Source organism: Lissotriton vulgaris, chromosome 8 (genome assembly GCF_964263255.1).
Source record: "Lissotriton vulgaris chromosome 8, aLisVul1.2, whole genome shotgun sequence".
Taxonomy (NCBI): domain Eukaryota; kingdom Metazoa; phylum Chordata; class Amphibia; order Caudata; family Salamandridae; genus Lissotriton; species Lissotriton vulgaris.
Window position 1 is genome coordinate 167,860,519 of NC_141696.1, and position 21,818 is coordinate 167,882,336.

Sequence of the window (21,818 nt, forward strand, 5' to 3'; positions counted from 1 at the left end):
TTTGACACTTATAAAGCGCTACTTATACCCTTACTGTTGTCCGCAATGGTAGTGAAGAATGCCTCAATTAAACCTGTTATTTGCTTTGACATCACGAGAGACATTACGACATCTTAAAGAATTTCTGTACAGCCTATCCCTTTCATATAATACACAAGGTCAGCAGTCAAGCTGATCTTGTTATTCGTAGAGTCTTAACATCAAGGATTCAGGATATTCGTTTTGATATCTCAGTCCATTTATTAAAAAAATAATGTATCTACTGTTAGATGACCCACTCCCTTCTAGGGTCCCAATTTGATACAAGGTGCACATTGCTTAAGAACATATCAATTGAGCTACACTATGTGGCTTGCAGTATGCCTAGATCATGCATAAATCATTGTGTTTCTATGTTAAGTTTACTTTGCAGCTACCATTGAGCACAGAATGCTACTTGTTGGACCTGCCCCTTTTACAGGGTTATCCCCAAACATTATTCTTTTCTCTGCCTATTTTTCTGACCTTCTTTGTATTGGCATTAGGACTCTGGACATCAAGATGTTCTTGATTGAGCATTTTCTAAATCTGAACACTACTTATCTCAAACTTGTCATTGACTTTTCACATCTTCAAGTGCACATGACCTAATAATCCTGGCTCTACTGAAACTCTACACCTTCAGTATTTTCAGTTGGGACAACTATTGATCACTTTTTTGGTAATACTGCTGACACTGATACCTCTGTGATATGTCACTAGGCTACATTGTTTGCATTTCTAAATGTATTATTACTACATTGCACCTCAATAAGTGCATAATCAGATTTAATCATGTTTGTTTCTTATTATTTTGAATGAAATAAAATTGTGTTAATTTTAATCTCTGCTTTACGATCCCTTTTAATGGATGATAATGTTCTGTTTTGGACTTCCATAAACTGTAAAAGGTTTTTCATCCTTCTCTGTTCAACACTCTGTCTCTCCCCTGGGTCTGCTCAGCAATATATAAAAATATAAAATAAATGAGTGTTGCGGCAATCTGCAAGCTTTGCTGTTTATGGTTAGAGCCCTGTCAGAATAATGTCACCCACAAGAACTGCACATTGTTCTAACACTGACTGACTGACAACTTCTGTATCTGTAGCTTACTATTACACAACTAAAATTATACCCAGATCCTTCTTAAAGTTACTAAACCCATATGATTTGTACTCCTAGACACAGCTGGTCAAGGTTTTCAAATGAGTCAACTGTTAACTCATGACGCGCATTATTGATGTACTACTGAGCACCATCGGATGAGACTGGAAGATGGTTCTTTTTAGGTTTGGCTGGACTGTGCAGCTCTCTGTAAGACATATTGTTTCCAAAATACAGAGCTTGGACTTTGAGTCAACCCATTTAGTCATTGGCTTAGTTGGGTCATTTGCTATAGGATATTTGTTGCATCATTAATCCGCCAAGGATTTTGTTCCAACGCAAAGCAAGACAGACTGTTTGGCATCTGAAAGGTGCACTTAATAACCACATTTTTTTACTACATTCAATTTTTATCTCATTGTGCATTCTATGCAGAAAGCTATCCTTGTTTGTTATTTTTTAATTGCTGCAGGCATTTTTAAAATGCTTTATCATGACTCAAGGACGAACCTGACCCCAAGCATTACTGCCTTATTACCTTTTGTTTGAGACAGCCCAACAACAAGATGGCAATCCCAAAACCAAGCGAGATATGCAAATGTCATGAAACTATTGCAAATACACAGCACAAACTCTCCCATGTGTGTACTGTCTCCACAGGTCAATATACGTTGTAAATAACAAATTCCCCGAATTATAGTACTCAGTGTAGAACTTAAAGCTGATTCTCCCCTGCATGAAAGCAAATTATTGACCTCAGAAGAGCACATGGCATTTTGCCAGCAGTTTGTATTCAACGCTCTTAGAAATCCTACTGGCTTTAAGATCAGCTCATCACTTTAGGCGGTGAATCAGCAAGCACTGCATAATCGCTTGTAAGTGTTAAACTACTAGCTTTATGATCCGTGCTGGTCAAAAGTTGCAATACAGCGGATTCTTGAACATCTGTGACGTGGCCTCCAAAACAGTAACTCGTCTCATTCAGTCGAGTCACTCCGCCAACACCAGTGACCGCTTTCACAAAAACTACAGTAGACGAGTCGCAGTCCCCCCCCCCACCCCCCCCCCCCCGAGGTGATAGTTTCTTGCTAAACTGTCCCGGTGGACACCACACAATTTTTCTGCTACTTACTGTCATAATAAACACTTGGGTTTCCCTTTCTAAGCACTTACAAAACAGGTGTATTCAGTAACCAATTTTTGGCACTCAGATCAGAACGGACGGCTGAGTGTACCTTGTTGACTATGGATCTCAGTACCTCCATCCACCATAGTAAGCCATCAATGTGAGCTCAGCTCGCTAAGCTAATCTTCTGCCTTATAGATCAATGCAAAGTCATAACCAGTGAATCAGCGAGAGGTGCTTCAACGCCGGCAAGTGTCACACTACCAATGTTATTACTCATGATGGCGGAATTTGGAAATACGTCTGTGTTTTGAATATTCTTTACTTTACACCATCCTCAGTGAAGCGGGAACATGCCAAGGTTTCTGCTGTCGCTTTCCAGTTCATTTAAATGTGGGTCATTTTGGATATGCATTTTAATCTGCAGCTAAGCAAAGCAGCAACTCCACTCCAGTTGAAGGTAGCTACTCTTGAGTGTTGTTGAACAAGAATAGCCACATCTGCCCTTCTGGTTCGCTTTGAGTTGTTGGATGGAGTGCAGGTAATGTACAGCATTTGAATACAAAATACTACTGTGCTCTCTCCAGTTCAAGCTACGCACTGCATAATAAGCAAAAATGTATGTAGACTACATTTTTCTGTCTACTACAAATTACCCTGACTTTTTTCAAAGCGGTGCCTAGTACAGAACGTCTAACAATTTGAGTCACTAAATATTTTATGACAATGACACCTGCGGCACATCTTCAACATCTGCAAACTTTTTCTAATACTTAGAGCACGTGTAGCTAATTATATTTATCTGGCTCAAGGAACTGTGAAAACAAGGTGATCAATCGGGAAAAGTCAATGCAGCTAGAAATAATGAGCAGATGCACACTAAGACGTGAATACATGTGATGTGCATATGTTAGCTCAATAAAGTCAGACAAGTTGGCTTTGCAAGTGCTGGTGGCTCCACTACCAATACAATATTAGTGCCTGATTTTGGGACCTGTGTCGTGTTTTGAACTTACTGAGGTATAGCACGAAGACGGCGGAATATATATATATATATATATATATATATATATATATATATATATATATGTCCTTCAAAGCCCTGGTGCTGCAGATATGCACTCACCGATGCTCAGACCATTTGGCCAGTGTTAGCCTCGATGCAGCTCGCTACCCCACAGTCCAAAATTAAAATCTGATACTCGACGCGTTTCGAGGCCAACGCCTCTTCATCATGAGTTCACAGATGCTTAGAGAACTCGCCTGTTTGTTGTACTTTTAATTTATTCCAAGAGACTGCCCATAGTGGGTGTGGCTTATCGTAAGTGTCTCTCTTTGCATGCTGGTACTTGCAGTTATTCAGGTGAGTTATCATCTTGATCCAGGGCTTTGAAGGACATAAAACACGCGGCTGCCCGAGCCGTGTTAAGCAGTGTTGCACCATTTCGAACTGAAAGGCTGGGGGAGACAGTATGGCTTTCCAGAAGCACGATGTTCATTTGCGCAGGATAGCGCGCAGCCTCTGAAGTCCTTACCTACTAAAGGCTGTCACTTACAAGTTGAATGCACACAGATGCCTGGAACCTACAAAGGATCAAGACGATAACTCACCTGAATAACTGCAAGTACCAGCATGCAAAGAGAGACACTTATGATTTTTATTACCTGTTTTTTATAACTAATATTTTTTTTTCACAAGAATATTTTTTTTCAATGTATTTTTACTTTTTTTTTCATACTGTCTTGGGGTGCTCAGGGTGCGCGCACCGGTAAGCTCACCTGAGAGCGCAGCGCGAGCGCCATTTCTTCGTGCGGAAAAAAAAGTAAGTATTTAACTAAATAATAATGCAAGACATTCAGTAGCATACTTATAAAAGTAGTATTTTTGATTGTAAATACCCGTATTACAACTTTGAACCTATTTTCGGAATGTTAGCAAAACGTCATTTAGACGCGCCGCGTCAGCGCCTGCGTAAGCGCCCCCGGAAGCGCCTACGTACGTGCCGCATAAGCGGCCCCGGAAGCGCTTACGTTCGTGCCGCGTAAGCGCCCCCTGAAGCGCTCGGGTGTGCGCGTCAAATCATGTGACCTTAAAATAACTCTTTTCATTGGTTGTTAACAGTTTTTTTACAACTAATGAAAACCCCACCCATTTCCTTCACTTCTTCTTTCCCTTTTGTGACTGCAAGACCTGTTTTTTTCTGTCCTACCATTTTGTGCAAAGAATGGCAGCTAGACAATCCAGCAGTAGTGAGGACTGAGATGGCTTCAATGAGGAAGAGCCTCCCCAGCCCAAGATCAAGGAGCATTTTATTTGGAAGTTTTTTTCAATTCCTGAAGGATTAAAAAAGGTGAATGCTCCCAAAGTTGAATGCAAAATCTGCCAAACTGTGCTTTCCCGAGGAGACCCAAGAAGGAAGTACAGTTTTGGCAATTCAACAATGATTCGCCACGTCCAACGCAGGCAACCCCAGAACTATGCCCGGGAGAGCGTCCGAGACCTGGCACGTAATCCCCCAAGGGATGGTGCCTCTACATCTACAGGAAGAGCCACATCAGGGAGAGGACGTGCAGCGGAATTGGAGATGATTCCTAACATTCAACCTGTTTTTAGTGACATTACTATAAAGTGCAAGCAATGCGATGAAATGCTTTGCTATGGTGAGCAGAGCATCAAGCTCATTGCACGCAAGAGGCCAGAACACCGCTGCCTTCCCCAGCCCTAATTTTTCCCCTTTTTTTTGCTCCTGTTGAGCAGTTTTTGTTTTTGTTCTGAAAAAACATAAGAAAAAAAGCTGTTCTTTTTAGAACTATCTCCAATTCTCAAAAAAGAGCTGTATTATCTATTTTCTTTCTCTGTTTTTACCTGTGGTGTGCTCAGGGTGCGCGTACCGGAGAGCGAACCTGGGAACGTACCCAGCGCTTACCCCGCAAAAATTTCCCCCCAAAAAATTGTTTTTTTGCCCTTCAGGGTCCTTCTAGGCCCCCCTCAAAAAAACCTAGGGGGTCAGGGGATGTCTACCCTGCCCCCTTTTAAACTTTTCCCACTTTTTATGTTCACCTCTTGTGTCTCAATTCTACCGAGACACAAGATGGCGGACTCTCCGGACTGTTCAGAATGTTGACAGACACCCGACAGCCAATCAGCTTTCCGCTCGCGCACTCCCGTAGCGCTGGGTGCGCTTCCCGGTACGAGCAACGGTGAGCGCCTGCAGCGCGCCTATAGATATATATGTGTTTTTGAAGTTAATTTTCTAAAAAACCACTGGAGCAATTTTCACCAAACATAGCAAAGGCACATCTGCGTACCAGTCCCTACAATTTTGCCAAGTTTTCCGTAATTCCATTCAGCGGTTCGGGCTGTAGACTTGTCAGACCGTCCTATGGAAATTAACATGGGGAAAACACGTTTTGGGACCCCCCTTTTTTCTCAGCCCCCACTTCACGAATCCCCCCGAAACTTTCAGGGAAGGAGCGGAGCAGAGCTGGCCAAAATTATGGAAAATTACACACAAATTCCTCAACCGACGCCAGAGTTATTACCAATAGAATGTTGCAGATTTCCTATTGTAGCCAATCCTAACTATAACTACCTGCTGGCGACCGCCAGTAGGTAATATATATATATATATATTCCATTCACTCCATCCGACGCTCCTGCATCTCAGTCACTCTGCTTAGACCTTCAAGAAGAACAAGTCAAACCCAGTTCTGGTGCCTACTCAGTGTTTTATTCCTTTGAACAGAATAACACCCAGCAAGCCCGCATGACGCGTTTCGCCTCTAGCCAGAGACTTGATCACATGATACATTGCTGTGAGTGATGAGGGTACTTATTGAGCCCAAAAAGGGGGTGGCGCCAGATGGTCATAGCCTACCCCTGTTAACCCTTAGTTGTTATACCATTGTATGTGTTTTAACCGGTTCATTTTATGTTGAAATAATGGCACAGTGCCATAATTCCAAAACATTGAAAATTGGAATGTGCAACATATAAGCTGTGCAAAAATACGCAATACAATAATTTAACATATTACATAAATTGTTACACTGTTTGATAATCAAGGAAAACTATATAAAATGTATAAAATTATATATTCTTATTTACAATAAAAGACAACGTGTCTGAATTCATAAAAAAACTGATTAAGAAATGCAACTAAGCAACAGTTATTATGTGCAAATTTCAACAATATAAATATAGTTCTGTAAAAACTCCATGAATGTTGTATTAAAAATGTTTTTGATTCATCTGAATACCCAGTTAAAACACGAGTTTCATAATGGGGTATGCAATAGTTATTCTCCAAACTAATTCATATAGGCTCAAATATTGTTTAAAAGTACTCATCGTGAACCCCAACCATAAAGTGCTGAATAGTGCAAATATGTGTTTGTTAAATCATAAAATAAATTGTAAAATCATGGAAAGATGTGGAAGGAGATTGTTGTTCATTTCTATTGGTCCTCACACCACAATAGATGTAAATTGCTAAAACCATCCTATCCGATAATGTTCAGTAAACTGTTATGCGTTTCTTATATATATATTTTTTTTCCCTGGAGATGCTTAGTTAGAGTGCAAAAAATTAATTAAAATCAGGTATACTTCATATACAGAACTAGAGGCACGTGTGTAAATCTTCACTTGCATTAAGACCCCGCGGGGTCTTACTGTCCAGTTTTATTATATACCGAGTTTCTAATAACCGAAGTTTAGCATCTCTATCACCCCCTCTCTTAAGTGGCATAACACAGTCAATGGCATAATATTGTAAAACTGATGGATCACTGTTGTGTAGGCTTTCAAAGTGGCGGGCCACCGGGTATGATTGGTCTTTTCCCATGATGGCCCGGATATGCTGCAATATCCGCTTGCGCACCGGCAGGCGGGTGCTACCCACATACCGGAGTTCACAGGGGCATTGTAGCACATAGATTGCGAATTCAGTCTTACATGTCATGCGCTTTTTGATCTGTACAGGCTTATTTATGAATGGCACTGTATGGTGGGTTGTCTTGCACCCCTGTCTACATGCCTTGCAGGCTCTGCATTTCTTAAATCCTCCACCAAGGGCCCACCATGTATCCGATACCGGCTTCTCAAGGAAATTACTTACTAGCTTGTCCGCCATGGACACGGATTTTCTAAATGTTATATTTGGCTTACTTTTGATGTATTTGCCAATAACAGGGTCCCCTGTTATCAGATTCCAATTTTTGTAGAAAATCCGCCGGATTTCCTTGTGTTGCTTGCTATATGTAGTGATAACTCTGGGCATGATTTTTGTATCTGTTTCTGGCAGTATGCTAGGTTTATCCTTCACAGCGAGTGCTTCTTCCCTAGTTATAGATGCTGATCAGTTAATTGCCCGCTGGATGACTTTGGCAGAATAGCCTCGGGACAAAAAATGTGCCTTACTCTACTCCTGAGCTTTTTCGCAGTCTGCATCAGTGCTACTTATCCGCCTGATCCGTAGCATTTCCCCAAAGGGAATACTACTGATCAGGTGGTGAGGATGCTGGCTTGAAGCGTGCAGTACAGTGTTCCCAGCTGTGGGCTTTCTGTGCATTCTCGTAGCCAGACCAGTATCATTTATATACACCTCTGTGTCAAGAAACACCACTGACCTAGCGTCAATATGTGACGTGAATTTTAAATTGAGGCTGTTCTTCATGAGCCTCCGTCAATGACCCCCGCCATACCATAAATAGATCGTCAATATATCTTAGGTAAATGGGTACATGTTCCTACATAGTTGCCCGCAGGAGGCCCCCGAGGACCTGCTCCTCCCAAAGTTCCATGTGAAGACATGCCAGACTCGGGGAGAAGCAGGCCCCCATAGCAACCCCCCTAATCTGCTGGTATATTTTGTTATTAAACTGAAAATAGTTCTGTTCTAAGCATGTTTGGATCATTGACAACAACATCCTGTTATGTGCAGAGAAATTCATTGCTCTCTTGTTCAGGTAAAATTCTACTGCCTTCATATCATCAGAGTGTTTGATTGACGTATATAGCGAAGCTACATCAAGTGTTTTTAATAAACAATCTGTGCTCCAGACAACATTGTTTAGTTTTCTGATAAAATCAGAAGTGTCCTGTACATATGATTCTAAGCGCTTTATCCATTCCTGAAGGAAAAAGTCTATGTATCGTGAGATATTCTCAGTTGAGCTGTTAATAGCCGATATGATCGGACGCCCAGGTGGTGTATTAGCATTTTAATGTATTTTCGGTATTAAATAGAAAGTCGGTATTACCGGGTGATCTTTATTCATGAAACTGTACTCATCATTGGATAATAATTTGGCGCTTCTCCATGCCATCAGTTTTAAGTTCTGTTCTTGCCATGATGCTTTTAAGGCTGTTAAGTTGCTTTTTCTGTAGCATGAAGAATCCAACAACTGACTTTCTGATATATATATATTGATGGCAGAGTGGAGTTGGGTGAAAATAAATTAACACGCACCAGATACTGGGTTTGCCTCGTCTTTTTACCGAACCATTGGCTGCTGAGACGACAACGTACCAAATATATATATATATATATATATATATATATATATATATATATACACACATATACAAGTTGCCCTCCGCGGTAGGACCACACTCGCAGGTAGGTAATAGCACATTTGCAAGATCATCTGTTGCGGACACACACTTCTCAAAATACTCGAGGTCCGACCCGTTTCGGGCCAACGCCCTTCATCATGGACCGTGCTCCTTGCACCAAACAGGAAACAAACAGCCACTAGTCATAATGCCACCTTTTATTTAGATTTGTCGACAACACGCTCAGGTGAGCGAGCCATTGCCTATTTGGACTGGTAGTTCCAAATAATCCCCAAGTGGGGGCTGTTCCTGCTGGTCACATTAAAAGTTATTTATGAGGCTGCCAAGTGTCCCGCAACATTCCTCCTGCCATCACAGTGCCCCACCTGCTCCGCACTTGAAGCCGCCATCGACCACAGCGGACCTGCGGGGATCGCGCAGCGGTGCAGTCCCGTTAAACAGACGCGTTTCGGCGTGAAACCTTCCTCGGTGTTCACAGCAAAATGAACACCGCAGCGAAGGGGTTAAGATGTATACTATGGAATATTGAGACTGCACCTGTACGAGTAATAAAATGATAAATAGCACTAAAAACATGTTATAAAAATAAAAAATATCCGACCTTAAACGTTTTTGGGATTCTTCAAAGTTTAGAGTGACGTTTTAAAAAAATAACTTTCACCAAGTCACTGAATACAGGTGGCAAGCTAACTTCTGTAATCACTCGAAATTAAGGTGCATATAGTGTGTGCTTATAAAGCACACACACACTGTGTGGTTATTTGGAGTCATGTAATGTAAGATTTGTAGAGCGCTGCTTGCCACCCGTGAGGGTATCCAGGCGCTGGTAACAGGTGTTTATTTTTGCCAACTTAAGAGTATTCAATTCAGAAGATTTAAAAGTTGAGTTAACTCACTGGATTTCTAATCTGTGACTACTGGATCAATCACAGATACCTGCAGTGGCTGCAATAGTCAAATGAGCCATCAGATCTGTTACAGAGCTATAATAAGTGAGTGACTCTGCATAGTAAACCCCAAATGTGTTTCTAGCTCAAATTATGCAGCAGACCGGGGATTTTGCAAATCCCCAATTACAAGGAAAACTGCACCACTGCAGAATTCCGGTGGAGCTGGTATGGTAGGCCACTCTGCTATCACATGCATAAGTATGCCTGGGCGGTGTTCTGCTAAGTGGAACCTTGCGAAGTTCCAAAAAAGCTCTGCAGAGTTTCACAAGTGGCAGAGTGCGGTAAGTTGTGCTGATTTTTAGCGCTGAGAGTTTGTCCTTTGTTGTAAAATCAGCATGAACGGCACCACACGCAGCGCAAGAGGGCGCTGCTTCTTTCTGCCACGCGAGTAGATGTTCTACTCAAGCACCAGCTTCCTCCGCGCGAACGGGTGGTTTCTCAATGCGAGCGGCAGCGACCTGCAGAAACCATCCGCGCTGAGAAATCTTGTTGAAAGGTGGTCTAGCATAACATTCCCTCACTCACGGTTGCCAATTTAACGTTGGCAAGCCACGCAAGAGGAAAAACTTAGCTCTGCAGAGTTTTTCAGAACTCCGTGCTCTACGCAGAGAGGAAAAAACATCACAAATTCCGAGAGTGGAGCGGAATTTTACGCCCAGGCCATATAAGAAGCCTACAGTCAGGTGCAATTTAATCTTCATAGTCAACAATGTTGAAATCCTTGTGTTTTTATCATTCTTTCCTTTAGACCTGCACACTTCAGTTATTCTTGCTCCATTCTTCTTCACAAACGTGGGCTCTACGTTTCCAAATTGGAAGAGTTGTAACTCCACTGCTTTGCATTTTCTTTATCAATAGAGTAGCATTCCATTATTTTGGCACTCATGGTTTTGTTACTCTAGTTGAATGATATTACCTTTATGGTCATTTCAAATGCAATTCATTTCTAACCATAGGTGCCCATGGAGAGGCTGTATGAACTGTTCACGTTATGCTTTATTCCATTTCAGTGACCGCGACTGCCACATGCATGTTGGTTTAGCTGTGCAAGGCAGGATGCAGTTACATGGGGAACATCCTTTACAACGAAACCCTTACAACGCTGTACCATTACAACGCAGGTTTAACAACGAAAGTTGTTACGACTTTCGCTGGAGGGCGCTCTAGGATATGGAATAGTTTAATTTACTATCCAACACCTTCCCTACTATACACGGGGACTGGAGTTGGAATAGTAAATCAAACTATTCACTATCCAGCGCCCCAACGACTTGCGTTGTAAAACCTGCGTTGTAACGGTACGCGTGGTAATACCATGCGTTGTACCGTCATACATCCAGTTACATGACTGCACTCACAGGATTGTCCTTGGGTTTTCGGTTTACAGCTTAGAAAGACATTTCCAAGACCCCAGCATGCAAAGTTACCTCTCGGCAGACAGCAGCGATCTGCCCCTCATCCATGCAGGTCTCGGTTACAACGTCCGTCAATGATCCTCCTGCCAAATACTCCATAACCACCCACAGCTCGTCTCCGACTAGGTAACTACAAAATACAAATCACAGGATACATGCTGTAAAAGGCCATAACGCATAGCAAACGCATGAAACACTCCAAACTGGGTATACTTCGTCAGCTGTGAAACTGCTAAGTGAGAGTGAACTTGACATGTATATATTGTGAGCTTTGTCCATCACATTGTCATTAAAAGGCAACCTGTAACATCAAGATACAGGACAAGTAACTTTTCGTACCACAATATTCTAGCCTCCTAATGCAGGTCTATCAATATCTCATCTCAGTGGATATCCATTGCTGTGTGGCTGTAATGTACACACACACACACGTGTGTTTAGATGTGCATGTATATGTGTATATATATGGGTGTGTGCATGTATGTATATATAAGGGAAACGCCCTTTCCAATTTGACACAGTGAAGGGGCACTCATTAAGATGGGATTGAGCATTTAGCCTAAAAAGTTGCAAATGTGTCCCTCAGCAAAGTAAATACTGATATATAATCAAAATTATCTATATATTTAAATGTTTATTTGGTTCAACATGAAATCGGAATTACGTTATCTCGTATATACATTATTTCGAATAATGTTACAGGGATATACTTTTTAATGTAACACTTACAATTTATACTAAAACCTTTTTTTTAAAAAGTCTATTGTACAACTCCTTCTCCCACCCAAGTTCATTAGATAAGATATCACCACTTTCATCGACTCAGCTTTAAACCTATACAATGAAGGCGTTATCCTAATCACCACTTTCATCGACTCAGCTTTAAACCTATACAATGATGGCGCTATCCTAATCACCACTTTCATCGACTCAGCTTTAAACATATACAATGATGGCGCTATCCTAATCACCACTTTCATCGACTCAGCTTTAAACCTATACAATGATGGCGCTATCCTAATCACCACTTTCATCGACTCAGCTTTAAACCTATACAATGATGGCGCTATCCTAATCACCACTTTCATCGACTCAGCTTTAAACCTATACAATGATGGCGCTATCCTATTTCCTATAAAATATTGAGAAGATGAACAAATATAATACATTCTAATGTTTCCACTTCCGTAAGAGAAAAACAGACTTTTTTTAAGACTCCATAGCTTGCAGCATATGCTCTAGATATTTCAAAAAATTGCAATCGGCATAAACAAAATAAAAGAAAATGTGCTTATCCTCGATGGGGGGGGCGGGGGACTATGTGACTGAGACAGGTCACACCTATTAGTTGTTCTTAAATATTTAACATCACTCAGATAAGTACAGTTCTTAATATGATATGTTCTTCCAGTGCGGTTTAAAGAGCCCTCGATTGGTCAGAATGTTTAAAAGAAACATTACAAGACAGGCCTCCCAATCCATAAGTCAAGGCTATGGAAGGGTTTTTAGTGAAGTCTTCAAGAAACAAACCCAAGAGTGTACAGTCTGCAGCTGGCCACAGATAGTATATCAGCAATGATGATTGAAAAGCCACTGCCTTGGCCAATGTTAATGAAAACTCTAAGCCTAAAGCATGAATTGTAATGATTGTTTGCAAAATTGACAATTCCTTCCATACAAGACTATCACAAGACTATCAGTATTTTAGAGATCTTTCTGGCCATCAGATCAGGCACCATAAATCAACTGAGCAACTAGCTTTGCACGATTAAGAGATTCAGAGGCAATAAAACGTCATGACATTTTTTGTTGAGGTGCCCTAAATATTTCTTTCTTCATATTTTTTTTTATTAGCGAGCAGTATGCTAAAAATGTGTTTACTAGCATCCGGAGAAAAGTCAATTAGTTTAAAATCTCTACTTTGTCACCTATATACCAAATGTATGAGTTTATTTCAGGATTTGTATGAGTCCACTTCAAACCAAGAGGAACATAATTACGGGTCTCCTTAGACCAGCCCCCTTCCCTCCCAAACAACACTTGTTCATGTCCAGCCTCACCAAACAGCAATAATTATAAACTCCACCTTTTTCTACTTAGCATTACTACAGGTCCAAAGTGATCTACCCAATCACATTATTATCAGGCCATGCCGATGTACCAGTCGCGTTAGTATGAGTCCACACTGACCCACCAGCAGCATTACAATTGGTCTATTTTGATCCTTCAGCACCACCAGTACAGGTCTACCTTGACGGCAAAAACATAGGAACGCACTAATTACATTACATGCATGTTCCACGCCACAGCATTCACTACTCAAGCCCACATCCTCAAAACTGAAACTTGTGTCTTCGAACTCCAAATGACACCAGCACCGAAGGTCTTCTGCTTCCTTCTCTGATTTAAAGCAGGACGAGAAAGCAAAAGACATACAAATGATGAACGGAATGCTGAACAAATCAAAACATTCATTCCCGGTGAAGAGATCTGGGTTCAATCCATCATTCCTTTGCTCACCATGCCACCCGAGTTTAGACATGGCAATATGCAAATCAGTCTTGACCCTGTGCCTCATGGGAACAGTCCAGCCAGATCTGGCAAGCCAGATCCTCACTGGACCGGAAACAAGCATCCTACGACCGGTTTCGGGGTTTCACCCCTCATCAGCCAGGACAGCTTGAAACCAGTGTCACAGTGAGCCCGGGACCCACGTTTGGACATACATGGCAGACTTAGGGTGAGAAAGCAAAAGACATACAAGTGATGAATTGTACTTTTTGCATTTGTCACCCCGAGTGGGACGGGTATGCCCAGACGTGGGTCCTGTGCTCTCCATGCCACTGTAGTCAATCTATCCTGGCTGATGAGGGGTGAAACCCCGAAACCGGTCGTAGGATGCTTGTTTGCAGTCCAGGGAGGACGTGGCCTGGCAGTTCGGCTGGACTGTTCCCACTGGGTGCAGGATCAAGAATGATTTGCATATGGCTGAGTTCAAACTGGAATGGCATGGTGAGCAAAAAGACTATGGATTTAGGCCCAGATCTCTGTACTGGGGTGAATGTATGACATTGTTCAGCATTCTGTCCATCAACTGTTCTTCTTGCATTTGTCACCCCGAGTGGGACGGGTATGTCCAGACGTGGGTTCTGTGCTCTCCATGCCACTGTAGTCAAGCTATCCTGGCTGATGAGAGATGAAACCCCGAAACTGGTCTTAGGATGCTTGTTTTCAGTCCAGGGAGGACCACCTGGCAGTTCGGGCTGGACTGTTCCTATTGGGTGCAGGGTCAAAACTGATTTACATATGGCTGGGTTCAAACTGGAATGGCATGGTGAGCAAAGAAACAATGGATTTAGGCCAGATCTTTGTACTGGGGTGAATGTATGACATTGTTCTGCATTCGGTCCATCAACTGTTCTTTTTGCTTCAAGCAGGACGAGGTACGAACACATGACAGTCTTTCTTTTGTCTCAGTGACCAGTAAGGCAGATGTTATGAGGCTAACAATGCTGCATTGTTAGGGAAAGCCCATTCAGATGATCCAGCAAACTCACACATTAGCTAAGTGGATTCACAAAGCTCTTGTCCATATTACATACACAAGCTGTGTGAACCAATCCTTTTTGCGGTGTCCAAAAACAACAGGGCCTCAGCTTACTTAGGATTTCGGCTGCTCACAGAACCAGTAAGCACTTGTGTTGGGATGAAAGGCTTCTGCATGGTTTGTAAGATATTTACAACTAGGTAAGGCACTTTTTTTTTCTGGCACGCCCTATGTTTTTCATCCCGAGTACTCTGTATTCTATTAGTACATTGAAGGCAATTCACATTTTTTCCATTCTGTTCTGTTTGCTCCACAATTGGCATTCACACAATTCCCAGTTCTGGCTGACTGGAGCTGTAATTTTTTGTTCCATTAGTCCAAGAAAACAGAACACAAAGGAAAGATACTCTTCTCCAGTATTGGAGAAAAACGTTTAACGCTTTGGCTGGGACTTCCTGCATGTGCCTCCAAAGTAGGACAAATACTAGATCTCTGGAAGCAGAGTTTTGTAACACTGTTTAGATACTGCAGGACAGACAAATGTTGCCAAGAGCTGTACTTTGGCTGCATTGCAGCACTCTGATGTAAGCAGAACTGTTGAGAAGAGACTTTGTTACTATGACGTGTGGAGAGAAGTAAAGTTGACCTGACTTGTTAGAGAAGGAGCAGGAATGCCCCTGCAAGGAGCAAAGCTGTCTTAATCCCAAGAAGAACTGTATAAGGCACAGCTACATAAGACTCTACATGAACGGCGCCGCAACAGAAGCCATCAGAAACCCCAGCAGAAACAGCAAAGAGAAGCGATAAAGAATGAAGACCACAGATGAGAATCACCTGGGCTGTGAGCTCCAGCATCACTTGCGTTCATCCAGTTGGTGAAATTGCAATGCACCTGGCCCTTTCCTGGACCCTGAAAATGCTCATGCTACCACTTCCCCAGTGTCAAAGAGGAGAGATAATTTATAGTTGTTATTGATCACTAACCAGAAGTGTCAGTCTCCTACATAATACATAATCTCCAACGCCGACGACACCCAGCTGATCCTATCCCTCACCAAGGACCCCCTCACCGCCAAATCCAACCTGCACCAGGGTATGAAGGCCGTCGCCGATTGGATGGAGGCAAGCCGGCTCAAGCTGAACACGGACAATACATCCTTGGGCCCAACCCCTCAGTGTGGGACGACTCCTGGTGGCCAGCATCACTGGGAACCCCCTCCCCCCGGCACCAACCAACCACACTCAACCTAGGGGTCATCCTCGACTCCAAGCTCAGAATGACCAACCAAGTCAACGCAGTCTCGTCCTCCTGCTTCCACACCCTCCGTATGCCCCGCAAGATCTACAGATGGATCCCGGCGGACACACGGAAAACCGTCACCCATGCCCTCGTCAGCAGCCGACTCAACTACGGAAACCCCCTCTACGCCGGAGCCCCGTCCAAACTTATCAACAGACTCCAAAGGAACCAGAACGCCTCAGCACGCCTGATCCTTGACGTCCCACGCCGGGACCACATCACCCCTCACCTGAGAGACCTGCACTGGCTTCCCGTCGACAAAAGAATCACATTCAAACTCATGATCCACGCACACAAGGCACTCCACAAGACCGGCCCAGCATATCTCAACAACAAACTCGCTTTCTACGTATCCAACAGGAAACTCAGCTCCACCGACCTTTCCCTGGCCGTCGTCCCGCGCATCAACAGAACCACTTCCGGGGGGAGATCCTTCTCCCACAGCGCCACCAAGACCTGGAACACCCTCCCCCTCCACCTACGACAGACCACAGACCTCCCAGCCTTCAGAAGACTGCTCAAGACCTGGCTCTTCGACCACTAGCTGCAGCTCCTCCCCCCACCCACCCCCCCAGCGCCTTGAGACCCTAAAGGGTAAGTAGTGCACTTTACAAACCCCCTGATTGATTGATTGATTAATTGATTGAGTTCCTAGTGAAAACAGGAGTTGTCTTTAGGTGTGCTGGTCAATGCCGAACTTGTGCTCATCTTAGATACCAGAAACCTTTGACTACAACGGAGTGATTCACAGATATGGTGCTCTAAAGCTAGGTACACCTGCGGTATTTTATAATGAGTGCTAAAGCGCTACTGCATATATGTTTATTCCCCCATTGTCCGACAAACTCCTATTCAAATACAAAAAAACAGTTGGGGCCTTAACCAGTTTTGGAACACACAGAACTGTGCCCTGTCCTGACACAGATAACACCTGGTCACCAAGTTTCAAGTTTTAGGTTTATTTGATTTAGTTCTCGAGTGTGAACAGCAAATATTTAAGGAATACAAATTACATTTAAAATAGTAAAATGTCATTCTAGTATAAAGTTAAAATAGATTTTTTTAAATGTAAACATATTGTAACACACAAGTTCATTAGGCGGTGCCTGGGCACCAGTGACGTGGGAATCCTGAACCAGGTTTGGGTGGTTGGCATCTGAGTTCATGGATATTTGACTATTTTGCTTCTAAAAAAATCAGCAGCTTAGGTTTCAACTCACCGTGGCATGTGGCAAATGCGCCTCTAAACCAGAGTGGAAGCCTTGACAACCTGGCTTCGCTAACCCTAAAAGTGAACACCCTTTTCAGGCATGGGGAGGGTGAAGGTCGGATGAGGTTAAAATGCAAGTCTTGGTCCATCTTTCTCTGATGTAATTGTATTTTCATCCACAAAGAAGAGCCATAACTGTGCACGAGGACCTGATGCTCAGGGCAATGTCTTATTTCACCGTTTACCTTCAGCCTATCAATATATTAGAACATTAATATGTAATGTAATGTAATGTAAATTGATACTTGTATAGCGCACTACTCACCGTCAAGGGTCTCAAGGCGCTTGTACGAATACCGCTGTGGAACCCATCCTGGCTTTCCCTGTGAGGCGTCCACTCCTGGGCACCCCCAAGGTGGAGGCCAGGCATCCTTAGCGTTGTGGGAGCCTTTGTGGAGATTAAGCAAGCTATTGCCCAGAGTTGCAGAGTGGGACTCCATGATTGGAATAGGCACCGAGGCGAGAATTATCAGGTCCGTGGAATTTTGAGCCCAAGAATTGAACCCTGGTCCCGGGCTACACCTCTGCACCAGAGTCTGAGCTCTAATCATTGAGTCACACTTCTCCACATGTAATATTAATAGATGCATACTAATATTAGATTAATGTATTATGGTATTATATGTATTATGGTTTATGAGTGCATTATACTGTGTTTTATTTTAGGGTGGTCATATAGCCATTTCGGTATCATATCTGAGAAATATTACAGTATCTAGGAACGGGATGTATAGAATAGCATGATGCCACCTTATCCATATTATCAGTGTATTCTTCTTGTTTATTATTTATTCATTAATGTTTTGTGTATATTTAATTAGAATATATTTCTTATTGTTTATGGAAACAACCAATAAAACGTATTTGAACACCAATATATTAGAACATTAGTAACATAACCAATTATTATCAATAATATACCAATGGAAGCACTCTTGAGGATTACTGAGCAAAAAGCACAAATATAAAGTTTCTAAATCAAGAAATAACGTCATACCTATCCAAGTAGTTCACAATGTTTGGGTTCTTGTTTTCCCTCATGACAAGAATTTCATTAATTATAAGTTCTTTCTTTGGCTGCTGCTGCAAATTCATCTGTTTAATTGCAACCTAAAAATAGAGGAGGCAAAGAAAGTGTGAACATCAAATAACGTAACTGTGAAAATAATCTGGGACAAAAGATTTAATTTTCAAAAGCTACAACTGCAACACATAACTCAAGTACTAATCCGCCACCCCGGTTACAATGCTATTTATACCAGTAAAATTATACTCTCACAAAAATGTTTTTAGAAAACAAACTGCTGATTATCAAAGGCAAACAGCTACTTGAGACATTTTGTTATTTTGTGACATCATTTCAGTTGCTTGCTCCCTGTCAACCATCCTGCCTGTTCCATTTGGACTTTGCTGCATATTATGCACCCTACTGTTCGTATCATCTCTCTTATGTTGGCTGGTTTTGTAGCGCTTTATTCCACCCAGGCCTCCTCAAGGAGAGAGGCGAGATGAACAGGAGGGAGAAAAAAAGAACAGAAAGAACAAGAAAGAGAAAGCTTCTTGCAAATGGAATGAACTTTTCAAAACTGTTTGTCTGTTGTGGGGAAGTCTGATGGGGTGTTGAGGGCAGTCTGCTCAGGCGTCTGGGAGATGGTTTGTGAAGGAAGGGGCAGGGAGGGATGCAACAAGGAGGAGAGCGTAGATGGAAGGAAGAAGGATTGAGAAATGTAGGGGTTGCGGATAGTAAGAGGAAGCAGGGCAAGGCCGGGTAAAAAGCAGTGCTTAATTTCAGCAGGTGGTTTCCAGTGCTCAGCACAGGCACTTAATCACCAACACCAGCGCTTTTCATGAGCACCAGCTAAGGACACATTCATTTATGGGGAGATTAAGTGATTTGCCCAGAATCATAGGATGTTGAGCGGACGCCAAAAATGGAACCTGCCTCCCCAGCTCTGAAGATGGCAGCTCTGGCCATTACACCACATCCTCTGTCCACTTTCATGCTTAGAAGCTGGTTCTGTTTTAGGTGGCGCTAATAGGTGAAATGAACTGGTGCAAGCTGCCTCCTGATAAGAGCCCCAGCACTTTTCTTTCTTTTGTATTAACTAGTGGTAAAAAGTCATGGTGAATAATGGGACATACGCGGAAGGCCAAGGAGCAGGAGCTGGACTCACAGTCTTTGGAGTCAGACTGTGCTGCTTACTCCTAGTAGATAAATGTGCCTGCTAGCCCAGAGCTGAGGAGGAAGAACTGTGTCCCACTAGGTACACTGCCATTTCCTCAGGTGCTCGGGCATCTAGGACACACACACTATGACCATCGTGACCGGAGAGTCGGGGGACTAGGGAGCACACACAGAATGAGAGAAGGTATGTATGTTTTAACTCCTTCGGTGTTCACAACGTCATCCTGGGTGTGTGCTAACGACGGCCAGGGGCCGCCGGAATCTGGCCCACTCGTTAATTCTCCCGCACAGTGGGAGAATTAACACCACGCTCAAGGGGTTAAGACATGGGGAGAAAGATGCACAAAGTTGAAAGATGCACAAAGTTAACAAGGTCAGATAGCGCTGTGAGGCTATAGAGTTGTGTAAGATCCTGTGGCCCCATTTCCTGTGTGTCAGAGCTGGAGTTTGGAATGCCTGGAGTGAATGGTGCAATAGGATGGTGGTGTGTGGTGGCTAGGAGGCTGGGGCAGCTGACGAGAGGACGAAGCCCTGACAGGTCCTACCTGATGTTGCTGTAACCTAAATAAAGAACATATATCTTACCCAAGTGGCTCCAGGCTCTTGTATGAAAAATGTGCCCTCCAACTTCTACATTTTGGCAAAGAGTTGTTAAAAGATCCTGCAAGAAGATGCAGCAAGATTCTGGGGGCAGTGAGGAGCCAGAAGGAGGCTTGTGGTGAGAAGGAAGATGCTCCTGTGACAATGGAGGTCTAGTTTGGGTCGCTCGCCCTCAAATCCACCAACAAGTGATGTCAGCTCAAGTTGCTGGGCAAGAGGAGCCCAGTGAGGAGGGTGAGAGAGGTCTGACAAGGAGCCAGGTGAGGGGAGTTATAAAGTGAGGTCTGTATGGTCCTAAGCTGACGGGCAATTCTGTGGAGACAGTCTTATAAGGACAGCTCTGAGGAGACAGAGAGAAATCTTCTCTATAGTAAACATAACTCTGAAATGACCCATGCAGCTTCAGATAGTTATACATTCAACTGTGAGGGTCACAGAAGGAGAAGTGTTGATGAGAGTGTGGCACAGGCTGGTACATGCCACTGAACAGTCCTGGGAGCCTAGTTGATGCTATTGTACTGTTTAACCCTGGGCGTAGTTTGCGTAGTAGCGCTACGCGAAGTGCACTTCGAACTACGCGTAGCTAAGAGAACGGCGTAGTGCGGTAGGGAAAATGCTGTTTGCACTGATTGCACAGTGCAGGATGCTTGTCCGCACTGTGCAATCATTGCAAACGGCATCTTGCACAGTGCAAGAAGTCATTTTCTGCCACTCGAGTAGATTAGTACTCAAGCTGCAGCTTTCTCTACGCGGACCACTCGCAATGAGAAACCTAACCACCCCGCGTTGAGAATCTCGCCGGGAGGTTTATATTCCACGCTCGCCATCGGCAACTTGATGTTGCTGATCGCGAACGAGGAAATAGTTTCACCGGGATGCTAATTTTGCTCGCTCGCAGTCGCCAACATGACCTTGAGGACCACGAGCAAGCAAAAAATGGACGCTACACTACGTGTTTTTGCACTGCGCTACGTGCAATTCCCGTAGTAGCGCAAACTACGCACGTTTCACGAACGTAACGCCCAGGGTTAGTACTGTGATGGTTGCACATTGTTCCATCTGAATTCAATTTTCACATGCGTCAGGCTCACGTGTCCCTCACGCATCCAGTCACTACTCTTTTCAGAGGCGCAAGCTATGCCTGCATTGCTAGAGTGGCGTGCGCCACATGGTGAGCAAGAACCGAGGTGAGCGCATGAGGGCTAACCGAGTCTGATGGAGATGTTACGCTAACCTTTGGTTTTTCCAATGAATATCTTTTTATCTACATATATAGTACTAAAAGGCACGTAAATTTGCAGTTAAGAATAGTAAATCTATACTTAACTTCACAGTACTTTGGTAGTCACTATTCAGGTACAATATTTTGGTAGCACTATAACTCGGTATTCTGACGTTCATACATGTTGGGATTTTACTTTTGCTGCTAGGTTTTGTGTTCATTGATTTATCTGGAAGGGTTTTATTGGTGGCTTGTATAGATCTGCACAGTGTGCTAGTGGGTGGGCGTCGTTTATTTGTTTGATATTACAGTTGGATTCTTTTACATTGGTTGTTTATGTTGCTCTAGTAATTGCAGTGGCTGGACTGTTTATAAGTACTTAAGCGCCCAGAGGCGGGAATTGGATTTGCTTTGTGCTTTAATAAAAAGGTAAAAAACAGCATTTATTGAGTCACCAGTCAATACTTTGAATGACCAACCAGTTAAGCAGAGAATTAACTC

The 21,818-nt window shown here is 43.1% G+C and overlaps 1 protein-coding gene across 1 annotated transcript in view; it reads right to left on the reverse strand.

Annotated features, from left to right (window-relative positions):
* Positions 1-21,818, reverse strand: part of PAK1 (p21 (RAC1) activated kinase 1) — a 357,978-nt gene that overhangs the window by 29,728 nt on the left and 306,432 nt on the right. Inside the window, exons 11-12 of the mRNA XM_086933892.1 lie at positions 18,308-18,420; positions 11,206-11,323 (exon numbers count right to left, since the gene is read on the reverse strand). Coding sequence (XP_086790018.1) covers positions 11,206-11,323; positions 18,308-18,420 — 231 coding nt within the window. The remainder of the gene's footprint in view (positions 1-11,205; positions 11,324-18,307; positions 18,421-21,818) is intronic.